General features: G+C 48.9%; 1 protein-coding gene across 1 annotated transcript in view; it reads right to left on the reverse strand.

The window, feature by feature from the left end:
• ssx2ipa (synovial sarcoma, X breakpoint 2 interacting protein a) overlaps positions 1-19,813 on the reverse strand; it is a 65,475-nt gene that overhangs the window by 2,287 nt on the left and 43,375 nt on the right. Inside the window, exons 9-13 of the mRNA XM_062994597.1 lie at positions 18,436-18,583; positions 12,324-12,436; positions 10,461-10,634; positions 10,126-10,240; positions 8,507-8,660 (exon numbers count right to left, since the gene is read on the reverse strand). Of these exons, the coding sequence (XP_062850667.1) occupies positions 8,507-8,660; positions 10,126-10,240; positions 10,461-10,634; positions 12,324-12,436; positions 18,436-18,583 (704 nt within the window). The remainder of the gene's footprint in view (positions 1-8,506; positions 8,661-10,125; positions 10,241-10,460; positions 10,635-12,323; positions 12,437-18,435; positions 18,584-19,813) is intronic.

Below are 19,813 nucleotides of genomic sequence, written 5' to 3' on the forward strand. Positions count from 1 at the left end.
CTGAGACTGAAACAGGAAGTAGAATGATCATTGTGATGTGGGTACAGAACATCACAACACATCAGAACTAAAAGCTAAAGCTGAGCTCCGGCGGTTATAGTACTAATGGTCAGGCTGTAAACACGTCACTCAGAAACGCACGGTACACACCAGCCGAGAGGGAGCGTAACTCCTCATGGTGGAGGTGTGATGATGGTACCTGGTATCCGGGCGGAGCTGCAGGGTTCGGTACAGCTTCATGGTGGGGGTGGAGGTGGTGGTGATGGATGGATGGATGTGTGATGATGTGATAGTGATGTGATGGATGGATGGATGTGTGGTGATGTAATAGTGATGGATGTGTGGTGATGTGATAGTGATGTGATGGATGTGTGGTGATGTGATGTGATGGATGTGTGGTGATGTGATAGTGATGTGATGGATGGATGTGTGGTGATGTGATAGTGATGGATGTGTGGTGATGTGATAGTGATGGATGTGTGGTGATGTGATAGTGATGGATGTGTGGTGATGTGATAGTGATGTGATGGATGTGTGGTGATGTGATGTGATGGATGTGTGGTGATGTGATGTGATGGATGTGTGGTGATGTGATGTGATGGATGTGTGGTGATGTGATAGTGATGTGATGGATGTGTGGTGATGTGATCGTGATGGATGTGTGGTGATGTGATGGATGGATGTGTGGTGATGTGATAGTGATGTGATGGATGGATGTGTGGTGATGTGATAGTGATGGATGTGTGGTGATGTGATAGTGATGTGATGGATGTGTGGTGATGTGATGTGATGGATGTGTGGTGATGTGATGGATGGATGTGTGGTGATGTGATCGTGATGGATGGATGTGTGGTGATGTAATAGTGATGGATGTGTGGTGATGTGATAGTGATGTGATGGTGGAGATGATAGATGGATGTGTGGTGATGTGATGGTGGAGGTGATGATGATGGTACCTGGTATCCGGGCAGAGCTGCAGGGTTCGGTACAGCTCCATGGTGGGGGTGGAGATGAATGTGTGGTGATGTGATGGTGGAGATGATGGATGGATGTGTGGTGATGTGATGGTGGAGGTGATGGTGGTACCTGGTATCTGGGTGGAGCTGCAGGGTTCGGTACAGCTCCATGGTGGGGGTGGAGATGGATGGATGGATGTGTGGTGATGTGATGGTGGAGGTGATGGATGGATGGATGTGTGGTGATGTGATGGTGGAGGTGATGATGATGGTACCTGGTATCCGGGCGGAGCTGCAGGGTTCGGTACAGCTCCATGGTGGGGGTGGAGGTGGTGGTGATGGATGGATGTGTGGTGATGTGATAGTGATGTGATGGTGGAGATGATGGATGGATGTGTGGTGATGTGATAGTGATGTGATGGTGGAGATGATGGATGGATGTGTGGTGATGTGATAGTGATGGGATGGATGTGTGGTGATGTGATAGTGATGTGATGGTGGAGATGATGGATGGATGTGTGGTGATGTGATAGTGATGGGATGGATGTGTGGTGATGTGATAGTGATGTGATGGTGGAGATGATGGATGGATGTGTGGTGATGTGATAGTGATGGGATGGATGTGTGGTGATGTGATAGTGATGTGATGGTGGAGATGACGGATGGATGTGTGGTGATGTGATAGTGATGGGATGGATGTGTGGTGATGTGATAGTGATGTGATGGTGGAGATGACGGATGGATGTGTGGTGATGTGATAGTGATGGGATGGATGTGTGGTGATGTGATAGTGATGTGATGGTGGAGATGATGGATGGATGTGTGGTGATGTGATAGTGATGTGATGGTGGAGATGACGGATGGATGTGTGGTGATGTGATAGTGATGGGATGGATGTGTGGTGATGTGATAGTGATGTGATGGTGGAGATGACGGATGGATGTGTGGTGATGTGATAGTGATGGGATGGATGTGTGGTGATGTGATAGTGATGTGATGGTGGAGATGACGGATGGATGTGTGGTGATGTGATGGTGATGTGATGGATGTGTGGTGATGTGATAGTGATGTGATGATGTGTTGGTGATGTGATGGTGGAGGTGATGATGTTGGTACCTGGTATCCGGGCAGAGCTGCAGGGTTCGGTACAGCTCGGCGGTGGAGGTGATGTGATGGATGGATGTGTGGTGATGTGATAGTGATGTGATGGATGTATGATGGTGATGGGGGTGGAGGTGTGGTGGATGGATGGTAGTGGAGATGATGGATGGTGGTGATGATGGTACCTGGTATCCGGGTGGAGCTGCAGGGTTCGGTACAGCTCGGCGGTGGAGGTGATGATGGATGGGGGTGGAGGTGGTGATGGATGGGGGTGGAGGTGGTGATGGATGGATGTGTGGTGATGGATGGATGGATGTGATGGTGGTGGTGATGGATGTGATGATGATGATGTGTGATGATGATGGTACCTGGTATCCGGGTGGAGCTGCAGGGTTCGGTACAGCTCGGCGGTGGAGGTGATGATGGATGGGGGTGGAGGTGGTGATGGATGGGGGTGGAGGTGGTGATGGATGGTGGTGGTAGAGGTGAGGGTGATGATGATGGTACCTGGTATCCGAGCGGAGCTGCAGGGTTCGGTACAGCTCGGCGGTGGAGGTGATGATGGATGGGGGTGGAGGTGGTGATGGATGGGGGTGGAGGTGGTGATGGATGGATGTGTGGTGATGTGATAGTGATGTGATGGATGTATGATGGTGATGGGGGTGGAGGTGTGGTGGATGGATGGTAGTGGAGATGATGGATGGTGGTGATGATGGTACCTGGTATCCGGGTGGAGCTGCAGGGTTCGGTACAGCTCGGCGGTGGAGGTGATGATGGATGGGGGTGGAGGTGGTGATGGATGGGGGTGGAGGTGGTGATGGATGGATGTGTGGTGATGGATGGATGGATGTGATGGTGGTGGTGATGGATGTGATGATGATGATGTGTGATGATGATGGTACCTGGTATCCGGGTGGAGCTGCAGGGTTCGGTACAGCTCGGCGGTGGAGGTGATGATGGATGGGGGTGGAGGTGGTGATGGATGGGGGTGGAGGTGGTGATGGATGGTGGTGGTAGAGGTGAGGGTGATGATGATGGTACCTGGTATCCGGGCGGAGCTGCAGGGTTCGGTACAGCTCGGCGGTGGAGGTGATGATGGATGGGGGTGGAGGTGGTGATGGATGGGGGTGGAGGTGGTGATGGATGGATGTGTGGTGATGGATGGATGGATGTGATGGTGGTGGTGATGGATGTGATGATGATGATGTGTGATGATGATGGTACCTGGTATCCGGGTGGAGCTGCAGGGTTCGGTACAGCTCGGCGGTGGGGGTGATGATGGATGAATGGATGTGTGGTGGATGTGTGGTGGATGTATGGTGGTGGTAGAGGTGGAGGTGATGATGGATGAATGGATGTGTGGTGGTGGTAGAGGTGGAGGTGATGATGGTACCTGGTATCCGGGCGGAGCTGCAGGGTTCGGTACAGCTCGGCGGTGGAGGTGATGATGGATGGGGGTGGAGGTGGTGATGGATGGGGGTGGAGGTGGTGATGGATGGTGGTGGTAGAGGTGAGGGTGATGATGATGGTACCTGGTATCCGGGCGGAGCTGCAGGGTTCGGTACAGCTCGGCGGTGGAGGTGATGATGGATGGGGGTGGAGGTGGTGATGGATGGGGGTGGAGGTGGTGATGGATGGATGTGTGGTGATGGATGGATGGATGTGATGGTGGTGGTGATGGATGTGATGATGATGATGTGTGATGATGATGGTACCTGGTATCCGGGTGGAGCTGCAGGGTTCGGTACAGCTCGGCGGTGGAGGTGATGATGGATGGGGGTGGAGGTGGTGATGGATGGGGGTGGAGGTGGTGATGGATGGTGGTGGTAGAGGTGAGGGTGATGATGATGGTACCTGGTATCCGGGCGGAGCTGCAGGGTTCGGTACAGCTCGGCGGTGGAGGTGATGATGGATGGGGGTGGAGGTGGTGATGGATGGGGGTGGAGGTGGTGATGGATGGATGTGTGGTGATGGATGGATGGATGTGATGGTGGTGGTGATGGATGTGATGATGATGATGTGTGATGATGATGGTACCTGGTATCCGGGTGGAGCTGCAGGGTTCGGTACAGCTCGGCGGTGGGGGTGATGATGGATGAATGGATGTGTGGTGGATGTGTGGTGGATGTATGGTGGTGGTAGAGGTGGAGGTGATGATGGATGAATGGATGTGTGGTGGTGGTAGAGGTGGAGGTGATGATGGTACCTGGTATCCGGGCGGAGCTGCAGGGTTCGGTACAGCTCGGCGGTGGAGGTGATGATGGATGGGGGTGGAGGTGGTGATGGATGGGGGTGGAGGTGGTGATGGATGGTGGTGGTAGAGGTGAGGGTGATGATGATGGTACCTGGTATCCGGGCGGAGCTGCAGGGTTCGGTACAGCTCGGCGGTGGAGGTGATGATGGATGGGGGTGGAGGTGGTGATGGATGGGGGTGGAGGTGGTGATGGATGGATGTGTGGTGATGGATGGATGGATGTGATGGTGGTGGTGATGGATGTGATGATGATGATGTGTGATGATGATGGTACCTGGTATCCGGGTGGAGCTGCAGGGTTCGGTACAGCTCGGCGGTGGGGGTGATGATGGATGAATGGATGTGTGGTGGATGTGTGGTGGATGTATGGTGGTGGTAGAGGTGGAGGTGATGATGGATGAATGGATGTGTGGTGGTGGTAGAGGTGGAGGTGATGATGATGGTACCTGGTATCCGGGCGGAGCTGCAGGGTTCGGTACAGCTCGGCGGTGGAGGTGATGATGGATGGGGGTGGAGGTGGTGATGGATGGGGGTGGAGGTGGTGATGGATGGTGGTGGTAGAGGTGAGGGTGATGATGATGGTACCTGGTATCCGGGCGGAGCTGCAGGGTTCGGTACAGCTCGGCGGTGGAGGTGATGATGGATGGGGGTGGAGGTGGTGATGGATGGGGGTGGAGGTGGTGATGGATGGATGTGTGGTGATGGATGGATGGATGTGATGGTGGTGGTGATGGATGTGATGATGATGATGTGTGATGATGATGGTACCTGGTATCCGGGTGGAGCTGCAGGGTTCGGTACAGCTCGGCGGTGGGGGTGATGATGGATGAATGGATGTGTGGTGGATGTGTGGTGGATGTATGGTGGTGGTAGAGGTGGAGGTGATGATGGATGAATGGATGTGTGATGGATGTGTGGTGGATGGATGGTGGATGGATGGTGGTGGTAGAGGTGAGGGTGATGATGGTGGTACCTGGTATCCGGGCGGAGCTGCAGGGTTCGGTACAGCTCGGCGGTGGAGGTGATGATGGATGAATGGATGTGTGGTGGATGGATGGTGGATGTGTGGTGGATGTATGGTGGTGGTAGAGGTGGAGGTGATGATGATGGTACCTGGTATCCGGGTGGAGCTGCAGGGTTCGGTACAGCTCGGCGGTGGGGGTGATGATGGATGAATGGATGTGTGGTGGATGTGTGGTGGATGTATGGTGGTGGTAGAGGTGGAGGTGATGATGATGGTACCTGGTATCCGGGCGGAGCTGCAGGGTTCGGTACAGCTCCGTGGTGGGGGTGGGGGTGATGTGATGGATGGATGTGTGGTGATGTGATAGTGATGTGATGGATGGATGTGTGATGGTGATGGTAGTGGAGATGATGGATGGTGATGATGGTGGTACCTGGTATCCGGGCGGAGCTGCAGGGTTCGGTACAGCTCGGCGGTGGAGGTGATGATGGATGAATGGATGTGTGGTGGATGTGTGGTGGATGTGTGGTGGATGGATGGTGGATGGATGGTGGTGGTAGAGGTGGGGGTGATGATGGATGGTGGTGATGATGGTGGAGGTGATGATGGATGAATGGATGTGTGGTGGATGTGTGGTGGATGGATGGTGGATGGATGGTGGTGGTAGAGGTGGGGGTGATGATGGATGGTGGTGATGATGGTGGAGGTGATGATGGATGAATGGATGTGTGGTGGATGTGTGGTGGATGTGTGGTGGATGGATGGTGGTGGTAGAGGTGGGGGTGATGATGGATGGTGGTGATGATGATGGTACCTGGTATCCGGGCGGAGCTGCAGGGTTCGGTACAGCTCGGCGGTGGAGGTGATGATGGATGAATGGATGTGTGGTGGATGTGTGGTGGATGGATGGTGGTGGTAGAGGTGGAGGTGATGATGGATGAATGGATGTGTGGTGGAAGTGTGGTGGATGTGTGGTGGATGTGTGGTGGATGTGTGGTGGATGGATGGTGGATGTGTGGTGGATGTGTGGTGGATGTGTGGTGGATGGATGGTGGATGTGTGGTGGATGGATGGTGGATGGATGGTGGTGGTAGAGGTGAGGGTGATGATGGATGAATGGATGTGTGGTGGATGTGTGGTGGATGTGTGGTGGATGTGTGGTGGTGGTGATGGTGGTGATGGTGGTGATGGATGAATGGATGTGTGGTGGATGTGTGATGGATGGATGGTGGTGGAGATGGTGGTGATGGATGAATGGATGTGTGGTGGATGTGTGGTGGATGGATGGTGGTGGAGATGGTGGTGATGGATGGATGGATGGTGGTGGTAGAGATGGTGGTGGTGATGGTGGTACCTGGTATCCGGGCGGAGCTGCAGGGTTCGGTACAGCTCGGCGGTGGAGGTGATGATGGATGAATGGATGTGTGGTGGATGTGTGGTGGATGGATGGTGGTGGATGTGTGGTGGATGTGTGGTGGATGGATGGCGGTGGTAGAGGTGAGGGTGATGATGATGGTACCTGGTATCCGGGCGGAGCTGCAGGGTTCGGTACAGCTCGGCGGTGGAGGTGATGATGGATGAATGGATGTGTGGTGGATGTGTGGTGGATGGATGGTGGATGGATGTGTGGTGGATGTGTGGTGGATGTATGGTGGTGGTAGAGGTGGAGGTGATGATGGATGAATGGATGTGTGGTGGTGGTAGAGGTGAGGGTGATGATGATGGTACCTGGTATCCGGGCGGAGCTGCAGGGTTCGGTACAGCTCGGCGGTGGAGGTGATGATGGATGAATGGATGTGTGGTGGATGTGTGGTGGATGGATGGTGGTGGATGTGTGGTGGATGTGTGGTGGATGGATGGCGGTGGTAGAGGTGGGGGTGATGATGGTGGTACCTGGTATCCGGGCGGAGCTGCAGGGTTCGGTACAGCTCGGCGGTGGAGGTGATGATGGATGAATGGATGTGTGGTGGATGTGTGGTGGATGTGTGGTGGATGTGTGGTGGATGGATGGTGGATGTGTGGTGGATGTGTGGTGGATGTGTGGTGGATGTGTGGTGGATGTGTGGTGGATGGATGGTGGATGTGTGGTGGATGTGTGGTGGATGTGTGGTGGATGGATGGTGGATGTGTGGTGGATGGATGGTGGATGTGTGGTGGATGTGTGGTGGATGTGTGGTGGATGGATGGTGGATGGATGGTAGTGGAGATGATGGATGGTGGTGATGATGGTACCTGGTATCCGGGTGGAGCTGCAGGGTTCGGTACAGCTCGGCGGTGGAGGTGATGATGGATGAATGGATGTGTGGTGGATGTGTGGTGGATGTGTGGTGGATGTGTGGTGGATGGATGGTGGATGTGTGGTGGATGTGTGGTGGATGTGTGGTGGATGGATGGTGGATGTGTGGTGGTGGTAGAGGTGAGGGTGATGATGATGGTACCTGGTATCCGGGCGGAGCTGCAGGGTTCGGTACAGCTCGGCGGTGGAGGTGATGATGGATGAATGGATGTGTGGTGGATGTGTGGTGGATGGATGGTGGATGGATGTGTGGTGGATGTGTGGTGGATGTATGGTGGTGGTAGAGGTGGAGGTGATGATGGATGAATGGATGTGTGGTGGTGGTAGAGGTGAGGGTGATGATGGTGGTACCTGGTATCCGGGTGGAGCTGCAGGGTTCGGTACAGCTCGGCGGTGGAGGTGATGATGGATGAATGGATGTGTGGTGGATGTGTGGTGGATGGATGGTGGATGGATGTGTGGTGGATGTGTGGTGGATGTATGGTGGTGGTAGAGGTGGAGGTGATGATGGATGAATGGATGTGTGGTGGTGGTAGAGGTGAGGGTGATGATGATGGTACCTGGTATCCGGGCGGAGCTGCAGGGTTCGGTACAGCTCGGCGGTGGAGGTGATGATGGATGAATGGATGTGTGGTGGATGTGTGGTGGATGGATGGTGGATGGATGTGTGGTGGATGTGTGGTGGATGTATGGTGGTGGTAGAGGTGGAGGTGATGATGGATGAATGGATGTGTGGTGGTGGTAGAGGTGAGGGTGATGATGATGGTACCTGGTATCCGGGCGGAGCTGCAGGGTTCGGTACAGCTCGGCGGTGGAGGTGATGATGGATGAATGGATGTGTGGTGGATGTGTGGTGGATGGATGGTGGATGGATGTGTGGTGGATGGATGGTGGATGGATGGTGGTGGTAGAGGTGAGGGTGATGATGATGGTACCTGGTATCCGGGCGGAGCTGCAGGGTTCGGTACAGCTCGGCGGTGGAGGGCAGCTGGTTGAGAGGAGAACGTTTCGGGGTGATGAACTCTGATCGGGACACGGGTCTCACCGGGGGGAGAGGGGTGGAGAGAACTTTGGCTTCAGGTTCTGCATCTACACACACACACACACACACACACACACACACACACACACACACACACACACACACACACACACACACACACACACACACTTCAGTTCTAGTGCATTCTGGGAGGTGTAGTTCTTCCTCTTTAGAATATAGAAGTGCAAAAGTTTGTGCACCCCTGTAAGAAAGACTTACTGAGTAATGATTGGCTGTGTGAGGTGGTGGGCGGAGTTAGATAACACTTACTGAGTGATGATTGGCTGTGTGAGGTGGTGGGCGGAGTTAGATAACACTTACTGAGTAATGATTGGCTGTGTGAGGTGGTGGGCGGAGTTAGATAACACTTACTGAGTGATGATTGGCTGCGTAAGGTGGAGGCGGTGTTAGATAAGACTTACTGAGTGATTGGCTGTGACAGGTGGTGGGCGGGGTTAGATTATACTGAGTGATGATTGGCTGTGTGAGGTGGTGGGCGGAGTTAGATAACACTTACTGAGTGATGATTGGCTGTGTGAGGTGGTGGGCGGAGTTAGATAACACTTACTGAGTAATGATTGGCTGTGTGAGGTGGTGGGCGGAGTTAGATAACACTTACTGAGTGATGATTGGCTGTGTGAGGTGGTGGGCGGAGTTAGATAACACTTACTGAGTGATGATTGGCTGTGTGAGGTGGTGGGCGGAGTTAGATAACACTTACTGAGTAATGATTGGCTGTGTGAGGTGGTGGGTGGAGTTAGATAAGACTTACTGAGTGATTGGCTGTGACAGGTGGTGGGCGGGGTTAGATTATACTGAGTGATGATTGGCTGTGTGAGGTGGTGGGCGGAGTTAGATAACACTTACTGAGTGATGATTGGCTGTGTGAGGTGGTGGGCGGAGTTAGATAACACTTACTGAGTGATGATTGGCTGTGTGAGGTGGTGGGTGGAGTTAGATAACACTTACTGAGTGATGATTGGCTGCGTAAGGTGGAGGCGGTGTTAGATAAGACTTACTGAGTGATTGGCTGTGACAGGTGGTGGGCGGGGTTAGATTATACTGAGTGATGATTGGCTGTGTGAGGTGGTGGGCGGAGTTAGATAACACTTACTGAGTGATGATTGGCTGTGTGAGGTGGTGGGCGGAGTTAGATAACACTTACTGAGTAATGATTGGCTGTGTGAGGTGGTGGGCGGAGTTAGATAACACTTACTGAGTGATGATTGGCTGCGTAAGGTGGTGGGCGGAGTTAGATAACACTTACTGAGTGATGATTGGCTGTGTGAGGTGGTGGGCGGAGTTAGATAACACTTACTGAGTAATGATTGGCTGTGTGAGGTGGTGGGCGGAGTTAGATAACACTTACTGAGTGATGATTGGCTGCGTAAGGTGGAGGCGGTGTTAGATAAGACTTACTGAGTGATTGGCTGTGACAGGTGGTGGGCGGGGTTAGATTATACTGTGTGATGATTGGCTGTGAGGTGGTGGGTGGAGTTAGAGAACACTTACTGAGTGATGATTGGCTGCGTGAGGCGGAGGCGGGACGTTTTCGCTCTGTAAATGGCGTCATGTTGAGAAACTGAGTCTTTAACCAGGCAGCTCGATCCTCCTCAAACGCCTTCCTCTGTAGGGAACACACACAAGTGCACTATGTACTACTGCAGCGTGTGATTCAGGACACAGCCCGTATGAGCTAACCTAAGTGTATTTAATCTTCGACATGACAGAATAAAGAACTAAATCTGATCTGAGGGACTGTAGTTGTTGGTACCAGAAACTGAACTGGCTGTACTGTTCCTGATGAAGTGTGTGTGTGTGTGTGTGTGTGTGTGTGTGTGTGAGACCTCGTGTCCGAGACGAATAGCAGCTTCTGTGAAGTTCTTCCGCTCCCTCTCAAAGGTTTTCTTCTGCTGGCTGAAGATGCTCCACTCCTCCTTCAGTCGCTCCTTCTCCTCCAGAGTGTAGCCGTCGTTCAACAGAGCTGCTGTGTCCTCGTCACACGGAGAGGAGACCAGCTGCTGCTCACACACACACACACACACACACACACACACACCGTCACACACACATGGAGGAGTGTTAGGAGGCTGGTAGCACATGGGGGCGCTGTTCACTGTTTGGTACTAAAAGGAGGACCTGTATTGTGATTGCAGACAGTGTTGATGGTGCAGGACTGGTGTTCACACTTACTGTCATTCTCATCATAGTGTGTGCACCGGCTGTAATTGTTGTTGTGTGTGTGTGTGTGTGTACCTGCAGTAATCAGTGTGGAAGGATTATGTTTTTTGGTTCTATTGTTTAATCATTGAGATGATGTTTGATTCTTTGAGGTTGTATATTGTTTGGTCTGGTGTTTTATAGTAGAGTGTGTGGGGGGGTATAAAGTGGCCTGTGTGTACCTGCAGTAACTGTTGTTGTGTGTGTGTGTATGTGTGTGTGTACCTGCAGTAATCAGTGTGTGTGTGTGTGTGTGTGTGTACCTGCAGTAACTGTTGTTGGTGTGTGTGTGTGTGTGTGTGTGTACCTGCAGTAATCAGTGTGTGTGTGTGTGTGTACCTGCAGTAACTGTTGTTGTGTGTGTGTGTGTGTGTGTGTGTGTGTGTGTGTACCTGCAGTAATCAGTGTGTGTGTGTGTGTGTGTGTGTGTACCTGCAGTAACTGTTGTTGTGTGTGTGTGTATGTGTGTGTGTACCTGCAGTAATCAGTGTGTGTGTGTGTGTGTGTGTGTGTGTGTACCTGCAGTAACTGTTGTTGTGTGTGTGTGTATGTGTGTGTGTACCTGCAGTAATCAGTGTGTGTGTGTGTGTGTGTGTGTGTGTGTGTACCTGCAGTAACTGTTGTTGGTGTGTGTGTGTGTGTGTGTGTGTACCTGCAGTAACTGTTGTTGTGTGTGTGTGTGTGTGTGTGTGTGTGTGTGTGTACCTGCAGTAATCAGTGTGTGTGTGTGTGTGTACCTGCAGTAACTGTTGTTGGTGTGTGTGTGTGTGTGTGTGTACCTGCAGTAATCAGTGTGTGTGTGTGTGTGTGTGTGTACCTGCAGTAACTGTTGTTGTGTGTGTGTGTGTGTGTGTGTGTGTGTACCTGCAGTAATCAGTGTGTGTGTGTGTGTGTGTGTGTACCTGCAGTAACTGTTGTTGTGTGTGTGTGTGTGTGTGTGTACCTGCAGTAATCAGTGTGTGTGTGTGTGTGTGTGTGTGTGTGTGTACCTGCAGTAACTGTTGTTGTGTGTGTGTGTGTGTGTGTGTGTGTGTGTGTGTACCTGCAGTAATCAGTGTGTGTGTGTGTGTGTGTGTACCTGCAGTAACTGTTGTTGTGTGTGTGTGTGTGTGTGTGTACCTGCAGTAATCAGTGTGTGTGTGTGTGTGTACCTGCAGTAACTGTTGTTGTGTGTGTGTGTGTGTGTGTGTGTGTGTACCTGCAGTAACTGTTGTTGTGTGTGTGTGTGTGTGTGTGTACCTGCAGTAATCAGTGTGTGTGTGTGTGTGTGTGTGTGTGTGTGTACCTGCAGTAACTGTTGTTGTGTGTGTGTGTGTGTGTGTGTGTGTGTGTACCTGCAGTAATCAGTGTGTGTGTGTGTGTGTGTGTACCTGCAGTAACTGTTGTTGTGTGTGTGTGTGTGTGTGTGTACCTGCAGTAATCAGTGTGTGTGTGTGTGTGTACCTGCAGTAACTGTTGTTGTGTGTGTGTGTGTGTGTGTGTGTGTGTACCTGCAGTAACTGTTGTTGTGTGTGTATGAACTCTGTACACTGCTGCAGTTCCACTCTGATCCCCTGCAGCGCTTCTTCATGATCTCTCCTGGAAATCACTTCCTCCTGAGATACTACACACACACACACACACACACACACACACACACGGCTGTGTGTAATGCTGTAGGTTGTGTGTAACAGTGTACAGTAGGTTGTGTATAACGGTGTAGGTTGTGGATAACGATGTAGGTTGTGTGTAACAGTGTAGGTTGTGTGTGTAACGGTGTAGGTTGTGTGTGTAACGGTGTAGGTTATGTGTATAACAATGTACGCTGTGTGTAACAGTAGGTTGTGTGTAACGGTGTAGGTTATGTGTAACGGTGTAGGCTGTGTGTGTAACAGTGTAGGTTGTGTGTGCAACGGTGTAGGTTATGTGTTACTGTGCAGGTTGTGTATAACGGTGTAGGCTGTGTGTGTAACAAGTAGGTTATGTGTAATGGTGTAGGCTGTGTGTAATGGTGTAGGTTGTATATAACAATGTATGCTGTGTGTAACATGTAGGCTGTGTGTGTAACGGTGTAGGTTGTGTTGATTGATTGATTAGTTTTTAAAGCCATACAGACACACTGGGGTCATTTATACGGCTGTGCTCAAGTTGTTTTTTCATTTTGTGTCATTTAAACAAATTATAAAAGATGTTTTAGATTTAAATATGTTAAAAAATTAATTATTTTCCCTGGTGCTGCAGCTTTAAGCACATTTTGTATTTCGTTTTCGTTAAAAAACCTCAGTCTTTCTGAGTGTAGTGTTTTGCATGCTATCACTATGTGTTTTATTGTTAGTCTTTCTTTACATTGGTGACAGATTGGAGCATCTTCTCTAGTAAGGAGGTGTTTGTGTGTTAACATAGAATGTCCGATTCGGCATCTTGTAAGGATGGTTTGGTTTATTCGACTGTCCATTCTAGTGTAGGTTTGTCCTACTTTTGGCTCTATTTCGTACAGTTTGTTTTGTGGTTTACTGTCCCATTCGTTCTGCCATTTGTTTTTGAAGAATGTGAAGATATTTGGAAAGGCGTCTCTGGGGGGAATGGGTCGTGTGGTGATCGTGTCTGCAGTGGATGTTCTGGCGATCAGATCTGCTCGTTCGTTTCCTGGGATTCCAATATGGCTTGGGATCCAGCAGTAGACTACATTATATGCCTGTTGTAATTCTTTATCTTTTCTTAGTATTTCAGAAATAATGGGGTGGTCCGTGTCAAGGTGTTCCAAGGCTTTTAGGCATGATTTTGAGTCTGTAAAAATAAGGAATTTTTTGAGGTTGCTTGTTTGGATATATTCTAGGGCTAATAGTAGAGCATAGCCTTCTGCGGAGAATATGGAACTGAAGCTTGATAGTTGTATGCTATGTTGGTAGTTTGCGGACGTGATTGCTGCTGTGACTCTTGTTTCAGTTTTGGATCCGTCTGTGTAGATGGTCATATGGTGTGGGAAACATTCTCTGGTTTCTAAGAATAACCGGTGGTATTCATTTGGGTGGGTGTTTTGTTTTTGTTTTTCTGCCAGTTTCAGTATGATTTTTGGTGTTTTATAGTCACAGGGGGGTAAAAGCTGATGTGTCTGATTTAATGAATCCATGTGAAGTTCTAAGGCTTCCAAGTCTGGTTTAATACGAAGTCCTAGTGGTCAGATTTGTGTCGGTTTAGCCTCATATTGATTTTCAAAGTGATTTCTGAATATGGCTTGGTGGACTGGGTTGGATCTATTCCCATAGATTTTGATAGTGTATTTCAGTGCCATAGTTTGTCGTCGTAGATGAAGTGGTGGCTCGTTTGCTTCCACGTATAAGCTTTCTACAGGAGATGTTCTGTACGCACCCAAGGCCACTCTTAGTCCTTGATGGTGGATTGTGTTTATAGGTTGTAGGTATGTTGTTCTGGTTGCTCCGTATATGATACTGCCGTAGTCCAGTCTGGATTGCACATGTGTTTTGTACAAGTGTTTAAGCAGGTGGAAATTTGCTCCCCATCTAATATTGGCTAGTACTCTTATGATGTTTAGTGTTTTTTGCCATTGGTTTTTTAAGTACTGAATGTGGCGTTTAAAAGAGAGTTTTTGATCTAGGAATATCCCTAGAAACTTGGTCTCTTTCTCTGTTTTGATGGCTTCTCCGTCCAGGTACAAGGTGGGTTCTGGATGCAGTGATTTTAGTTGACAGAAGTGGTTGCATGTTGTTTTGGATTTGGAGATCTTGAATCCATTTTGGGTAGTCCACCGCAGGATGTTATTTATGGCAAGTTGAAGTTTCCTTTCGATAGCTGGCATGTATTTCCCTTTGTAGCATATACATACAGTAGATCGTCAACGTAAAGTGAGCACATGATGTCAGGGTCTATTACTTCAGTTACTTGGTTGATTTTGATGTTGAACAAGGTTACAGATAGTATGCTACCTTGTGGTACACCCATTTCCTGTGTATGAGTTTCAGAGTAGTTGTTATTTATTTCAACTTTGAAATGTCTGTCTGTTAAGAATTTTGCAATAAATGTGGGGAGACGTCCTCGGAGGCCCATTTTCTCCATATCTTCCAGGATGCCTTGTTTCCATGTTGTGTCATATGCCTTCTCAAGATCAAAAAACACTGCTACGGTGTGCTGTTTATTTATAAATCCATTTCTGATGAATGCTTCTATCCTTACTAAATGATCTATAGTGCTTCGCCCTTTTCTGAAACCGTTTTGAAATTTGCTGAGTAATCCGTGTTGTTCTAGTACCCACACAAGTCGCCGATTTATCATCCTTTCCATGGTCTTACACAGGCAGCTTGTAAGAGCTATAGGTCGGTAGTTGTTTGGATCTGTGTGATCCTTTCCTGGCTTGGGAATAGGGATGATAGTTGCTTCTTTCCAGGTTGTTGGGATTTTGCTTGTTGTCCATATGTCATTGATTATATTTAAGAGTGTTTGGTAGGTGCTACTAGGGAGGTGTTTTAGAAACTGGTAGTGTACTTGTACTTGGTCTGGGCCTACAGCTGTATCGTTTGCTGCTCTAATGGCAATTTGTAGTTCTTCTAATGAGTAGTCTATTGTAGGGTTCCTGGTTGTCTGAGATAAATGAGAGTGGGTTTTTGAGGCGTTTTGAGAGAAGTTTTCGGAATTCTGGGAGACCTGTTTCTATTGAGGAGTTTTTCTCAAAGGACCTTGCAAGTTTGTCTGCTATTTCCTTTTCTGTTGTTAGTATGGTTCCTTGACATTGTAGATGTTGTATCTGGGGACGTCTGTTTTTGTTCATCATGTTGCTGATCATGTTCCAGACCTTTTTTGTGGGAGAGTTCATCTGCAGTTTTGAGACGAAATTTTCCCATGTTAGTCTTTTGGCTGCTCTTATTGCTCTTATTGCCTGAGCTCTGCTGATTTTTATTTTGATTAAGTTATCCGTTGTGGGGTTTTTGTTGAAATACTTGATTGCCTTTTTCCTTTTACGAATAGCTGTCTTGCAGTCTTCATTAAACCATGGATTGTAGTATTTTGTATTTTTTGTTGTTGATTTGGGTATTGTTCGTTCAGCTATTTCTATGAGGGTCTTGGTGAACCATTCGATGCAAGGTTTGTTGCTTTGTTTTGGAGTTTGGTATTGTTCTTCACAGTGATTTTGAAAGGCATGCCAGTCGGCCCTTTTGAGTTGCCACGTCGAGAGTTTTAGTTGATATGTTCATGACGCAAAGGTGATTTTTAAAGGATAGTGGTCACTTCCACATTGATCATTCCAAACTTTCCATGTTGTGTCAAAGAAGAGGTCTGGAGAACAGATTGTGAGGTCTATAGCAGAGTAAGTTCCATGTCCGGGGTGCAAATATGTGTTGTCACCATTGTTTAAAATACATAGGCTTCTTGCGTTTATTAGGTCTTCAATCATTTTGCCTCTTTTGTCAGTCTTTTTACTCCCCCATAATGTGTTGTGTCCGTTAAAATCTCCCATGAGGATGACAGGAGGAGGGAGTTGATTTATTAATGCGTCCAAGTCTTGTTGTAGTATTTGGTCCCCTGGGGGTAGATATATTGAACACAATGTTATTGGTTTGTGTAGGGTTGCTCGTATAGCTGTAGTTTGGAGATTGGAGTTTATTTTAATTTTACTATGGATTATATTGTCCCAGATCAGTATTGCTGTGCCTCCTGTTGGTCGATAAGTGGATGGGCCTGGTGATCCATACAGAATATACTTTTTGCATGCTTTATTATTTTGTGTGTTCATTTGTGTCTCTTGTAGACAGAAGGCTGTGGGGTTCAATGTTGTCGCCAATTGTTGTAATTCTGGAAGGTTTGCCTTGAAGCCTCTGCAATTCCACTGTATGATATGATTTTTGGTTGTCATGTGGGTAGAATATGTATGTGTTCTTTGGGTTTATTCCTGGGTGATGTGCTTCTGTGGCGTCTTGGTTTTGGGTCTAGCATTTCTATGTCATTTGGTACGTCTTTTTGTTTGTTGGGTTCTTGGTTTGTTTTTGTTTGGGAGATTGATTTCTTTTTTGTTTTGCTATTGGTTTCTATCTCTGTTGCTTTGGAATCTTGGGAAGTTGTTTTCTGTTTGGTGCTGGTTGTTTCTTTTGTGTATAAAATTGGATGGGGTTTTTCGCCACATATCCATGATAATTCTGTTTGTGTTTCTGAGTTTGCTTTGGTTTTTAATGCTGCTGCATAGGTTTTCTTAAGTTGAAAGGTCAGAGTTTGTTCAACTAGTTTTCTAGCTTCGGAATATGGTATCTTTTTGCTGTGCTTCATCTTCTGGATTTCTTTTTCTTTGTTCCATGTAGGACAACTTTTGGCAGCTGCACTATGGTCTCCATTACAGTTTACACATTTTGGGGGTTTCTGGCACTCAATTCCATGTTCTGGTTCTCCGCAGTTATTGCATATAGCATTGCTTTTGCAGTTAGTCGCCCCATGTCCATATTTCTGGCACTTGAAGCACCGGAGCGGGTTTGGTATGTAAGGATCGACCGTTGTTTTTATGTATCCGATTTCTACTTTTTCGGGTGGGTGTGCTCCATTGAAGGTCAGTATATACGTATGAGTTTTGATGGTATAGTTTTGTTTTTTGATGATGATTCGCCTCACATTTGTGACTCCTTGTGTTGACATTTCTTTAGCTATTTCGGAGTCTTCTATTCCTTTAAGTTCTCTAGTACGTATAACGCCTTTGCTGCTCTTGAGAAAGGGGTGTGGTATTGCTTTCATCTTTACTCCTGCTAGCTCTGTTGCACGGAGCAGGTTTTCCATGTGCTTTCTTCGAGCATTCCACCAAAATTTGGCCCGATCTCAGTTTTTTTTACGTTTTTGACTGTTCCAGCTATTCCAAGGATACCCTTGTGGATAGCAAATGGTGATAGTTTAGTTATTTGGGGTTCTTGTGTCGTGGATTCCAGTAGTACAAAGTGTTGTCCACTGTCTTTCAGAAATGAGGTTTGTTCCTTTTTCTCATAATTCAAGTCCAGGTCAATCATCTTTCTTTTAGCATTTGTTTTATCCATGGTGATAGTTTGTCTGTTTCACCTTCCCTACTCCCCACCCACCTCGGAGCCCTACTAGGGGATACACAGTGCTGCGGATCTCCAGCGGATGCGGAGGGAAGGTATACTCGAGCAGACGCTAGATGGTGTCTTTGCTACTCGATTGACCCTTCAGCCGACGCCTTCTGGGGCTCACGGATTACCTGACGGCATGTCTGGAGTCTCCCAGGGCATGTCTCGACCAGCCGATTGATCAGAGTGGGCCACTCTGACCTCCTGTCTATGTGAAGTAGGAGCCAAAGTACTGTGTTGGGTTCTGGTAGCCGCAGCCACCAGTTCCCTCAAGCACCAGGATCTCTTCCTCCACAGACACAGGTCGCACCTCACGGCAAACAAGGCGTCCCATTTATTCACCTCTTATGAAAAGCAAGGGAGTGCTGAGAACCTATTCTATTCCGGGATTCTCACGGAGGGGAAGGGGGTTGTCCTGCCTTTCAAATGTCAGGATGTCTATGGTTGTAGGTACCCTGTTTCTTTCAAATGGAGGATTATGAGGATTATATGGTGTGTATAACTGTGCACATTGTAACGCTGTAAATTGTAACGGTGTAGGCTATGTTACCCTGGTTGTCCAGTGTGTGCATGCGGTTTTTAAGTTTCCTCCACTGAAGTCGGATGCTGTTGGTGAGCTGCTCCCTCGCATCAACACACAGCTGATCCAGAACCTCCTTACTGCACTCATCATGATCGTCCTCCACCTCAGAGTTCACCTGTACACACACACACACACACACACACACACACACACACACACTCGTCATGATCCTCCTCCACCTCAGAGTTCACCTGTACACACACACACACTCGTCATGATCCTCCTCCACCTCAGAGTTCACCTGTACACACACACACACACGTCATGATCCTCCTCCACCTCAGAGTTCACCTGTACACACACACACACACACACACTCATCATGATCGTCCTCCACCTCAGAGTTCACCTGTACACACACACACACACACACACTCATCATGATCGTCCTCCACCTCAGAGTTCACCTGTACACACACACACACACACACACACACTCGTCATGATCCTCCTCCACCTCAGAGTTCACCTGTACACACACACACACACACACACTCGTCATGATCCTCCTCCACCTCAGAGTTCACCTGTACACACACACACACACACACTCGTCATAATCCTCCTCCACCTCAGAGTTCACCTGCACACACACACACACACACACTCATCATGATCGTCCTCCACCTCAGAGTTCACCTGTACACACACACACACACACTCACTCATCATGATCGTCCTCCACCTCAGAGTTCACCTGTACACACACACACACACACACACACACACACGTCATAATCCTCCTCCACCTCAGAGTTCACCTGTACACACACACACACACACACTCACACTCGTCATAATCCTCCTCCACCTCAGAGTTCACCTGTACACACACACACACACACACTCACACTCGTCATAATCCTCCTCCACCTCAGAGTTCACCTGCACACACACACACACACACACTCATCATGATCCTCCTCCACCTCAGAGTTCACCTGCACACACACACACACACACACTCGTCATAATCCTCCTCCACCTCAGAGTTCACCTGTACACACACACACACACACACACACACACACACACACACTCATCATGATCGTCCTCCACCTCAGAGTTCACCTGTACACACACACACACACACACACACACTCGTCATGATCCTCCTCCACCTCAGAGTTCACCTGTACACACACACACACACACACACTCATCATGATCGTCCTCCACCTCAGAGTTCACCTGTACACACACACACACACACACACACACACACACACACACACACACACTCGTCATGATCCTCCTCCACCTCAGAGTTCACCTGTACACACACACACACACACACACTCGTCATGATCCTCCTCCACCTCAGAGTTCACCTGTACACACACAC

This window comes from Trichomycterus rosablanca, chromosome 4 (assembly GCF_030014385.1).
Source record: "Trichomycterus rosablanca isolate fTriRos1 chromosome 4, fTriRos1.hap1, whole genome shotgun sequence".
In the NCBI taxonomy this organism is placed as follows: Eukaryota; Metazoa; Chordata; class Actinopteri; order Siluriformes; family Trichomycteridae; genus Trichomycterus; species Trichomycterus rosablanca.